Source organism: Orycteropus afer, unplaced genomic scaffold, assembly GCF_000298275.1.
Source record: "Orycteropus afer afer isolate SDZICR_OR568_19922 unplaced genomic scaffold, OryAfe1.0 scaffold00766, whole genome shotgun sequence".
Lineage (NCBI taxonomy): Eukaryota > Metazoa > Chordata > Mammalia > Tubulidentata > Orycteropodidae > Orycteropus > Orycteropus afer.
This window is the reverse complement of record NW_006922353.1, coordinates 239413-251594: the sequence shown is the minus strand read 5'-3', so window position 1 is coordinate 251594 and position 12182 is coordinate 239413. Positions and strand designations below refer to the sequence as shown.

Below are 12182 nucleotides of genomic sequence, written 5' to 3'. Positions count from 1 at the left end.
AACACTATGAGCGAATGTCCGTCAATGAGTCAGAGGACCTCAATGGGCAACTTCCTAGAAACACATCAACTTCTTACACTGACTCAAGAAGGAAGAGGTGATCTGATCGAACCATAACAGATGAAGAGATTGAATCAGTAATCAATGACCTCCCCCAGAGAGAAGTCCCAAAGCAGACAATTTCACTGGGGAATCGCACCAAATACTTATGGAGCTGGTGGCCGCAATCCTTCTTAAAAACTTTTCAGAGAAAGAGAAGGGTGGAACTCTTCCTAATTCATTCTATGAGGCCAGCGTTACTCTGATACCAGAGCCAAAGACAACAACAAGATATATTCCTTACAGATACAGATGTAAAGATCTCCAACAGAACACTAACAAATGGAATCCTAAATTGTGTTTGTATAAATGACTCGGTGGAGTTGTCTGCCCTCCTCTAACCTCGCCATGGGGAGGAAGAATCATTGTCAGTGTCAACCACCCAAGGGCCATTCCTCTGAGGTCGAGATCAGACATACCTCCTGCCAACGTGATTAGCACCGCTGACCCCAGCGGTCCTTGTCCTGGTATCCTCTGCTTCTCTGCTGGGCTCTGTAATGGGTTGCACTGGCCACACAGAACTCCCCGACAATACTCATGATTATGGGGTTATTAGGGAAGTAACAGGTTGCAATTCAGGATCAGAAATGACTCGGGATACAGTTCTTCAGTCAGGACAGTTTCTTCTAAGTCGTGCGCACAGGCCTACCTCTGCCTGGCCCTTGACCCTCTCCCCGCTGGTCTCCAGCAAGTGTTACAAAGCTCTTTAGCTCACTAATGTTGTTGTTGTTGTTGTTATTTGCCATCGAGTCGACCCCGACTCATAGCGAGCCCTCCTTGGGTTTCCGAGGCGGTATCACTATGGAAGTAGATTGCCCAATCTTCCTTCTGAGGAGTGGCTGGTGGGTTTGAACCGCCAGCCTTCTGGTTAGCAGTCAAGTGCCTTAGGCACTGCGCCACCAGAGCTCCTACCTTCACAGAAGCAAAGCCCAAACCAAACCCAGTGCCTGGAGGGGATTCTGACCCACAGCGCCCCTAGAGGACAGAGTGGAAGTGCCCTACGGGGTCTCCAAGGCTGTCAGTCTTTATGGGAGCAAAGCCCAAACCACACCCACTGGAAGCAAAGCCCAAACCAAAGTCACTGCCATTGACTTGACTTGACTCATAGCGACCTCTCCTTGGATTTCTGAGGCAGTATCACTACGGAAGTAGATTGCCCAACCTTCCTTCCGAGGAGTGGCTGGTGGGTTTGAACCCCCAGCCTTCTGGTTAGCAGTCCAGTGCCTGAGGCACTATGCCACCAGAGCTCAGTAATAGGTGCCCAGAAAGACCCCTCTCTGCAGTGAGCCTCCTGCCTAAAGGTACTCAGCTGCTCACTCTGGGGGCCGGGACACCACTCCCATCTCCCTCCGGTGTCCCGTCCCACTCTCTGTGCTCCCACCATGTCACTGCTGCTACTTCTCGCCGTCTCTTGCCAGCTCCCGTGTTACAGCTAGCTCTCTGCCTCCTGGGTCTATGAGGGGGGTGGGTGAGCTTGTGTGTCAGCTGGGTTGGGCCTGGTTGAGTGGCTGGGTAACTGGATGTTGTTACCCCCCATGGTGAGATTGGTGATTAACTCCATGGTGGAATCTACTGGAACAGCTGTAGCTGCTTTGGGGATGTGGGCTGCTTTCAGTACATAAGAAGCAGTTTTGAGGAAGGTCTCCCAGCCTTTTGGCATGCTTGAACCCTGCATGTAGCCAAGTCATTTTTCAACAGCCTGCCATGCTGGTGATCTTGGGACTTCTTCTGGCCTTGAATTAATGGCCTGCCATGTTGTTTGGTAACATTGGGACTGTGCCTTTTTACTTGTCAACCTTGGGGCTTGTCTGCCTCAGCAGCCAGCAGGTGTCTGAGTGAAAAAAAGCCTCCAGCTTCAGTGGGCCGGGAGCAGGAGGCAGAGATGAAGCCCAGGGTTGAGGGGCTTTCACCCAGCCCCTAGAGCCTGGCACTTTGAACTCGGACTTACAGTCTCCAAAATTGTAAAGCCATCCCATTGGTGGTATCTTCTGTTAGAGCGGCACTAGGGAACCAGAACAAGGAGGTTCCCAGCACATGGACCCTGGGTCCAAAGTGCACGTCCCACTTCCAACTCTTCTTTCTTGATGGTCATAAGGCTTCCCTTTCCACCTCTAGAATGGTTCACTTGAAGCCAAGCTGGGTGGCAGAACTGACCAGTCCTCTCGTTACAGTTCCATGCGTTTTATTTGCACGATCCATCTCCACAAGGGCGCCATGCACCTTATTTACATTATTAACAAGCTGTCCAGTCCCCTTGGTGGACCACAAGCACCTCATTTGCATAGTCCCACCCAGTCATTTAGTGGGAGTTACAAAGACCACGACTAGAAGAGCCATATTAAGTAATTCACTGCACCACAATATTAAAAAGATTGTACACCATGACCAAGTGGGAATAAGGGAATATCTATTACATTAATAGAATACAAAGGAAATGAACCGCACAACCATCTCGATCCATGCTTCAAAGGCATTTGACAAAATCCAAAACCCTTGCATGATAAAAATACTTAACAAGCTAGGAACAGAAGGTTTATTCCTCAATCTGATAAAGGCCATTTATGGAAAACCCACAGCAAACATCATGCACCATGGAGAAAGACTTCCTCTTAGGGTCAGAACAGGACAGGAAGGCCCCTCTCAGCACAGCTATCTGACTTTGAACTGGAAGGCCTGACCAGAGCAATTAGGCAGAAGAAAGAAAGAAGAGAATTAAATAAAATATATCTAAATAGAGAAGGAAGAAGGCGTGATCCTCTATGTATATAGATATGCCCAAAGAATCCACAAGAAAGCTGTTAAGAACTAATCAATGAATTCAGCAAAGTGGCAGGATACAAAGTCAACCCACAAAAATCAGTCAGGTTTTGATACATCAAAAATGAGCACTCTGAAAAGGAAATGAAGGGGAAAAATCCATTTAAAATAGCATCTAAAAGACTGAAACTGAACTGTGGTGGTTGAGTGGATTCCGACTCACAGCGCCCCTAGAGGACAGAGTGGAAGTGCACTACAGGGTCTCCAAGGCTGTCAGTCTTTACAGAAGCAAAGCCCAAACCACACCCACTGCCTGGAGTCCATTCTGACCCACAGCGCCCCTAGAGGACAGAGTGGAACTGCCCCACAGGGTCTCCAAGGCTGTCAATGTTTATGGAAGCCAACTGCCACATTTTCCTTCCGCAAAAGAATAAAACACCTAGGAGTAAATTTAACCAAGGAAGTGAAAGACTTGTACGTGAAAACTACAAACCATTACTGAAAGAAACTGTCCTTTGTTCTGGTGGCAGTGCGAAAGGCATTTGACTCCTAACCAGAAGGTTGGCAGTTCGAACCCACCAGCCACTTTGCAGAAAGAAGACAGAGCAATATACTTCCGTAAAGATTTACTGCCTCGGAAACCCAATGGGAGTCACCATGAATTGGAATTGACTCTGTGGCAGTGAGTTGGGTTTTTTGTTTGTTTGTTTATTCTTTGTTCATGGATTGGAAGGAAATATTGCAAACAATCAATAGATTGAACACCAAGCCAAAAGCCAAACCAGCAGCCACTGAGTTGATTCCGACCCACGGCGACCCCACATAAGTCAGAGTAGAACTGCTCCGTACTGTTTCCAGGGCTGTGCCTTTGGAAACAGGCCTTCTTCCAAGGCACCTCCCCTCATCCTCACTGCCGTCGAGTTGGATCCAACTCATAGCGACCCCTCCTTGGGTTTCCGAAGCTGTATCACTACAGATGTAGATTGCCCAACCTTCCTTCCGAGGAGTGGCTGGTGGGTTTGAACCACCAGCCTTCTGGTTAGCAGTCCAATGCCTTAGGCACAAAACCACCAAGGCATCTCTGGGTGGGTTCAAACCACCAACCTTTTGGCTAGTACCTGAGTGCTTAACGCCAGCCAGGGTCTCTGAAAGCAAGCTGTTGGTGCTTTCATGGGGAGTCCTTGGATGGTGTCAACAGTTAACATGCTTGGCCGTTAACTGAAGGGTTGCAGGTTCGAGTCCACTCAAGTGGCTGCCTTGGAACAAGGGCCTTGCAGTCCGTTTCTGAAAGATCAGCCCCCGAAAACCCTGGGGTGCAGTTTTACTCTGACCCGTGTGAGGTCACCACGACCCAGCACTGACTGGATGACAAATGGTTTTCGTGCTGAAATAAGCTGGATTCCCTTCCTGAGGGGGGCAGGGGTCTGGGACACAAGGCCAGACAAGGAGAACAGGAACGGGCCAGCGGAGGCTCTCCCCATACCCCTCTCCTCATTAGCCCCCCCAAGCTCCCAGCCCCCAGGGCCTATCTGCACCCACATCTGTGATGTTTCACCGACTGATACCAATCTCTAGAACCACCACCATACTTGCTCAAGACTTTCCTGGACACTTATCTGTTTCAAAACTCACTAAGGGAGTTTCCTGTCATGTGGCCCCTAACCCTGATCTGGGCTCCAGGGTGGCACCTTCCTGGGACAGACGGAGACAGACAGCAGCTCCTTGATCCGACTCTCTCCCTTGGACTCCGGAAAAGGTGATGAGGGGTGGGATTTGCTGGGACGGTTCTCAAGGAGCTCAGATGGTGGGGGTCTCAGGACTGAGGGGAGCTGAGACATATACTTAAATCATCATCGTAATAAACAGAGCAGATGCCGTTAAGTCGATCCCAACTCCTGACAACCCCGTGTCTCTCGAGAGAGCTGTGCGCCACGGGGTTGTCAAGGCTGTGATGTGTTGGAAGCACGCCGCCAGGCCTGTCTTCTGAGGCGTCCCAGGGGGATTTGAACCACTGACCTTTCTGTTGGTAGTTGAGCTCTTAGCCAATTACACCCCCTGAGGGGCATAGAAATAGGAGGTGGCCAAAGAGGAGAAGGTTCCGGGACACCTCCTGGTGGAGGACTTGCTGCTGACACTGGGATGTCAGCCCCGTCGGGAAACATTTAATTGTTTCCAGCACTTTTCTACCTACCATGCCTGGGACAGTGTTGGATGGACAGTAGGGGCTCCGTGCACATTTTTAGACCCATCTTCTGAGTGAGTAGGAGGAGATTATCTACTTCAGTCAATCATTCGTCCATTACTTACTGAGGTAGATGTGAGAAACTCGAGGTGGGAGGGAAGCTTCTATAAGCTATGTGTTAAAAAGGAGCTCTGGTGGTGTAGTGCCTAAGGCACTTGACTGCTCACCAGAAGGCTGGCGGTTCAAACCCACCAGCCACTCCTCGGAAGGAAGGTTGGGCAACCTACTTCCACAAAGATTCACCACCTCAGAAACCCAACGGGCATCACTATGAGTTGGAATTGACTTGATTGGCAGTGCCTTTGGATTTTTTTTTTTGTTGTTGTTGTTTAACTATGTGTTTGGGCTAGTGAACAATGCAGATGTTGGCCTTGCCATACATATCTTCCTTCTGAGGAGTGGCTGGTGGGTTTGAACCGCCAGCCTCCTGGTTAGCAGTCAAGTGCCTTAGGCACTGCGCCACCAGAGCTCCTACCTTCACAGAAGCAAAGCCCAAACCAAACCCAGTGCCTGGAGGGGATTCTGACCCACAGCGCCCCTAGAGGACAGAGTGGAACTGCACCACAGGGTCTCCAAGGCTGTCAGTCTTGATGGGAGCAAAGCCCAAACCACACCCACTGGAAGCAAAGCCCAAACCAAAGTCACTGCCATTGACTTGACTCGACTCATAGCGACCCCTCCTTGGGTTTCCGAGGCAGTATCACTACGGAAGTAGGATTGCCCAACCTTCCTTCCGAGGAGTGGTTGGTGGGTTTGAACCGCCAGCCTTCTGGTTAGCAGTCAAGTGCCTTAGGCACTACGCCACCAGAGCTCCTACCTTCACAGAAGCAAAGCCCAAACCAAACCCAGTGCCTGGAGGGGATTCTGACCCACAGCGCCCCTAGAGGACAGAGTGGAACTGCACCACAGGGTCTCCAAGGCTGTCAGTCTTGATGGGAGCAAAGCCCAAACCACACCCACTGGAAGCAAAGCCCAAACCAAAGTCACTGCCATTGACTTGACTCGACTCATAGCGACCCCTCCTTGGGTTTCCGAGGCAGTATCACTATGGAAGTAGATTGCCCAACCTTCTTTCTGAGGAGTGGCTGGTGGGTTTGAACCACCAGCCTTGTGGTTAGCAGTCAAGTGCTTTAGGCGCTATGCCACCAAGGCACCTCTGGGCGGGGAGTCTAGAGGGGAGGTGGATGTGATCCAGCCAGCACGGGTAAAGCTGGTACGTGTGAGAAACTCAAGGTGGGAGGGGAGCTTCGATAAGGGGTCTTCTGTAGTCATGGTGGTGAGGAAAGGCTTACTAGGAGGAAGTGAGAATTTGCCCTGAGATCTCAAGGATGACTTTAAAAAAAACCCGAGGAAAGAAGGATGTTCCAGGCAGAAGCAACAGCTTGTGCAAAGGGCCTGTGGTAGGAAGGAACAGGGTGACTATCGGTGACGGAGACAAAGGCGAGGAGGTGGCAATGCAATGAGGAAGGGAAAACGAGGGGCCCAGGGAGTCGGGGAGGCTGGTAGACCCCCCCATCACTCAGGCCTTGCAAGCTGTGTTCAGTCGACTTGTATTTATTCCAAGTGCAATGAGAAGCCACAGATGCACTTTCAGATTTGATCTTTCGAAAGATCGTTCTGGCCGTGGTGTGGTCAATGGCTTGTAGAAGCCAGACGCTTGCAAGAGGGGACTCTGGAGGCAGAGAGAAGTGGACAGATGCAAGAGATGTTATTCAGGCAAAACCAAAAGGGCTTTGTGATGCACTAAAGGTGGCGCTCTCGTGGTGCTGTGCCTAAGGCATTTGACTGCCAACCAGAAGCTCAGTGGTTCAAATCCACCAGCTGCTCCGTGGAAGGAAGATGGGACAATCTACTTCCCTAAAGATTTAAAGCCTTGAAAACCCAATGGGGGCTGCTATGAGTTGGAATTGCCTGGATGAATCAATTTGGTTTTTGAGTTTGGTTTTGGTTTTTTCAAGTTCGGTGTTTGAGTTCGGAGATGGAGTCAGGAGAGAGGGGTGTTCAAACATCCCATCATTTCTATCTAAGGTGAGCAAACTGAGGCTCAGAGAGGGGAAACCCTTTGCCTGACATCATGCAGTCAGTGTCTAGAAGAGAATTCCCACCCAGGTCTGTTTGACATCTAAGCTCATGCTCTTTGTTCAACACCAGAGTTTTCTCTGTCTACACTCATGCGCTTGGTCTCCCACGTGCAAGTCTGAAAGTACCATCTCAGTTCCACAGACCCTGCCACGTCTATCACCCACTGGGAACCCTCTCCCCCAAATCTCACATATCCAACTACCCACTTAATGTCTCCAGGCACCGCACACAACATAGCCATCCCTAAGCTCCTGACCTTTCCCCAAACCTGGTCCCCCACTGTCTTCCTCATTGCACTTGATGGCAGCTGCTGTTTCTAGATGCTCAACGGTCTTGGAGTCAACCCTGACTCTCTCTCTCTGCACATTCTGTTTCCATGGACTGTTTTCTGTTCTTCCCTCAACTGTGGCTCCCAGTCTCCCGTTTCTCCACATTTCTGCTGGTTTTCTGTTGACTGCTGGACATTATGAACGATGGATGGTAGGCCCTGCATTGTGTTACATTCCTTGGAAGAGTGATTTTTGCTCAGTGGCTGGGCTCTAACTCCAACTCTGTCGTCCCTGTGTTTGGCGACAGATGAAATCTCTGCTCAGTTCTTTCGAATTCCAGCTGTTGCTTTCTCACCGGGCTTCCTGAGGTCGCTCCTGCATGCATAGTGTTCTGGTCCCTGGTGCTGCTCTGATGAGAATATACCACAGATGGGGTGGCCTTAACAAACAGGAGTTTATTCTTACAATTTGGAGGCTTTAAGTCCGAGTGCAAAGTGCCAGGCTCTAGGGGCTGGGTGAGAGCCCCTCAACCTTGGGGTCCAGCTCTGCCTCCTGCTCCCGGCCCACTGGAGCTAGAGGCGTTTCTTCACTCAGACGGCTGCTGGCTGTTGAGGCTGAGAAGCCCCAAGGTTGACAAGTCAAAAGGCACAGTCCCGATGTTACCAAACCACACGGCAGGCCATTCACTTAAGTCCATTGTAAGTCCCAAGGTCAGCAGAGCATGGCAGGCTGCTGAGCAACGACATGGCTACATGCAGGGTCCAAGTGTGCCACAGGCTAGAGACCATTCCCAAGGCTTCTGCTTATAGACAGGAAGCAGACCCCATCCCAAAGGCAGCTACTCAGCTGCTGGTGGTAGATTTCACCATGGAGTTGATTGCCAGTCTCATCCTGGGGAATAACTACCACCAGCTGCCCAGCCACTCAACCAGGCCCAGCCAAGTTGACACCCAAACATAACCACCACACATAGCTTCAACAGCCAACGATGTGAGTGGATTTTACATGCAGATATTGGGGTTTGTCTTTCTGGCTGGTCTGCCAGCTCTGAACTCTGGCCTCTCACACCTCAGCCCATGAAGCTTCAGCTTTTTGCTGCTAGAAATACCTGATTTCCAAGACTAAAGCTGCAAGCTGGCAAATCTGACCTCTTACAGGTCCTCTTTCAAGGGTAGACTCTCCTCCCATTTCTGCCTCATTTCCATCACTCTCCAGAGTTTTCAAATGATGGGTCTATTTTCAATTTTATGTCCAAGTTTCCTCATTGTTACTGATGAGACTATTAACCTGACAGAACTCCCTTGATATCACCAACAAGGAGAAGCCCCTACTTTTACTTTTTCCACAGCACCAGCAACCTCCTAAAGCAGCTCTGGCGGTGTGGGGGTTAAAGTGTTTATTTGGTTGGTAACCAAAAGAGCAGTGGTTCAAACCCACCAGCTGCTTCGTGGAAGAAAGATGAGGCAGCCTGCTTCCATGAAGATTGACAGCCTTGGAGACCCTGTGGTGCAGTTCCACTCTGTCCTGTAGGGGCGCTGTGGGTCAGAATGGACTCCACGGCAGTGGGTGTGGTTTGGGCTTTGCTTCCGTAAAGATGACAGCTGGAGACCCTGTGGTGCAGTTCCACTCTGTCCCCTAGGGGCGCTGTGAGTTGGAATTAACTTCACGACAGCGGGTTTGGGTTTTGCTTTGAGCAACCTTCCAAGGAACCTGCTTCTAATGACTCTCCCATGTCTATCACCAGCTGGGAACTCTCCCGGCTTAATCTCATTCATCCAACTACCCACTTAAGTTTCCAGGCACCTCACACAACATAGCCAACACTAAGCTCCTGATCTTACCCCAAACCTGCTCCCCCACTGTCTTCCCCATTGCACTTGATGGCAGCTCCTGTTTCTACCTGTTCAACAGTCTTAGAGGCAACCCTGACTCTCTCTCTCTGTGCACCTTCTGTTTCTATGGACTGTGTTCTGTTTTTCCCTTGACCGTGGCCCTGATTATGCACTTGACTGCTAACTGAAAGGCTGCCCCACAGGAGAAAAGACCCAGTGATCCGTTCTGTCACAATTATAGCCAAGAGAACTCCATGGGGCAGTTCTACTCTGTTCATGGGATCACCATGAGTTGGAATTGACTCATTGACCCCCAGCAACAGTAGCAACGTTCTGAAATAATAGTCCATCATGGATTTGTTTACTGCATTTGTTATGCCTGTGCCCTTGGTTTACTGTGTGGCATCCCCTACTACGAGTCAGTCCCACACAGGACTGTTTCATTCAATGACTTATCTCTGGGACCTGGAACAATGGTGACATTGTGACATAGCCAACGCTCCATAAAGATTTATTGACTAGGCAATGAATGAATGAGGTCCTACAAAGACTGTGGGCTCCTGTGAAAAGGCATCTTGTGTTACTGATGTGTGGTTATTCCTGATTCTGGTTCTAGAAAAATGACTGCTGCCTCAGACTCCAAGTGCCAGCCCGAGGAGGTGGGGTACCTCCGCCACCTGACCATCACCGTCCTGTGTGTGTCCTGCGTCATTGGCTCGGTGGCCAACGGGTTGGTCCTGTGGATGACGGTCTTCAGAATGCCTCGCACCGTCACCACCGTCTGGTTCCTCAATCTGGCCCTTGCCGACTTCGCCGTCCTACTGTCCTTGCCGTTTTCAATCTACATCTTGATTGTGGGTGAGTGGCCCTTCCACAGATGGGTTTGCAAACTCTACCAGGCGTTCTTGAACCTCACCTTCTTCACTAGTATCTGCCTCTTGGTCCTTATCTCCGTCGACCGCTGCATCTCTGTCCTCTACCCGATCTGGACCCGAAACCACCGCACCGTGCGACGAGCAAAGTGGCTGGCCGCCAGCGTGTGGCTGCTGGCTGCCCTCACGTGCGTTCCATACCTGATCTTCCGCACCACCGGTGCCCAGAAGAACTGTACCTACTGCTACTTCAATTTCAGCGTGGAGAACGGGGCATTGGAGGCAACCCTGACTTTGGAGCAAGTGGCACTGGGGGGTCGCGTGGCCATGACCGTCACCCACCTCCTTCTGGGCTTCCTGCTGCCCCTGGTGGTCATCGGCATCTGCGCCCACCTCATCCGGGCCAATTTCCAGCAGCAGGGCTGGATCCGTGTCAACTGGATGAAGAGGTTACTGCTGATGCTGGTGACCACCTTCTTTGTCTGCTGGTTCCCATTTACTGTGGCTCTCTGTGTCCAGTTGTGGCGTTTCGTGAAGTCTAGAGACACCATCGACCCCCAAATGTTGCTCTTCCTTTGGGCAGCCTTCTCACTGGGCTGCCTGAACAGCTGCCTGAACCCCTTCCTCTATGTCCTCACAGGCAGGGATTTCAAGAAAAAGTTCCTGCAGTCCATACCATCCGCCCTGGCCAGGGCATTTGGTGAAGAGGATGTTCTCAGCCAACAGGTCTCCAAGGTAGAAGACGCTGGAAAACGATAGAAACCTTCAAGGGGAAGCTGGAACTCTTTCTGCTTAGTCTGAAGCCCCTTCACTGGGCTGACATCCTAGACGCTGACCAACCCTCCCCCTTCTTCCAGGCAGTCTTCCTAGCTCTCTCTCATCTAAATCTTTTTAGGAACAACATAAATCTATTCCCCAGTATCCATTCTCCCTTCCTTTTTATAGGAAGACTTTCTTTTTAACTGGCACATGACCAGCCAGGAAACAAAAAAGAAAAGCCTTCATTTCTCAGTGTCTTTTGTAACTAGGGATGGCCGTGTGACTGGTCGATAGGGTGCAAGTGTCCCTGAAATACCCTTCATGGGAGGGACATGCCCTCCACTCCTGTCTTTCTCCAAACGTATCAGTCAGCTTCTGCCGCGTGACGAACACTCCCAAACTCAGTGGCTTGAAACCACAACCTTTAAAGAAACTTCTGTTTTAGTTTCTGTTGTTGTTTAGAATGGACAGAGCGGAACATACAGTGATTTAATAGTTTGTACACTGTGCTGGTTCCCTGGTGCCGCTCTGACAGGAATATGCCACCAATGGGACGGCCTTAACAAACAGGAGTTTATTCTTACAATTTGGAGGCTTTAAGTCCAAGTTCAAAGGGCCAGGCTCCAGGGGCTGGGGGAAAGCCCTTCAACCTTGGGCTTCAGCTCTGCCTCCTGCTCCCGGCCCACTGGAGCTAGAGGCGTTTCTTCACTCAGACAGCTGCTGGCTGCTGAGGCTGAGAAGCCCCAAGGTTGACAAGTCAAAAGGCATAGTCCCGATGTTACCAAACCACATGGCAGGCCATTAACTTAAGTCCATTGTAAGTCCCAAGGTCGGCAGAGCATGGCAGGCTGCTGAGCAACGACACGGCTCCATGCAGGGTCCAAGCATGCCACAGGCTAGAGACCATTCCCAAGGCTTCTCCTTATACACAGGAAGCAGACCACATCCCAAAGGCAGCTACTCAGCTGCTTGTGGTGGATCCCACCATGGAGCTGATTGACAGTCTCCTCATGGGGAATAACTACCATCAGCTGCCCAGCCACTCACCCAGGCCCAGCCAAGTTGACACACAACATAACCACCACATACACGTACAGTTCAGGGATGTTGATGGCATGCTGCCAGTTGGGCAACCATTCTCATCTTTCTTTTCTGAGTTGGTTCTCCCCCATTAACATACACTCGTTGGCCCCTAAGGCTCCTATCTAATCTTTCAAGTTGCTGTTGCTAATTTGATCCCATGTAGATAGTTCTCCAAAGAGCACTATGT

General features: G+C 50.6%; 1 protein-coding gene across 1 annotated transcript; it reads left to right on the top strand.

Moving 5' to 3' along the window:
- Positions 1 to 9901: 9901 nt before the first annotated feature.
- On the top strand, positions 9902 to 10912 carry GPR32 (G protein-coupled receptor 32). Its single transcript, XM_007957637.1, has one exon. It carries the CDS (start codon positions 9902 to 9904, stop codon positions 10910 to 10912), a length of 1011 nt encoding a protein of 336 aa, XP_007955828.1.
- Positions 10913 to 12182: the final 1270 nt, after the last annotated feature.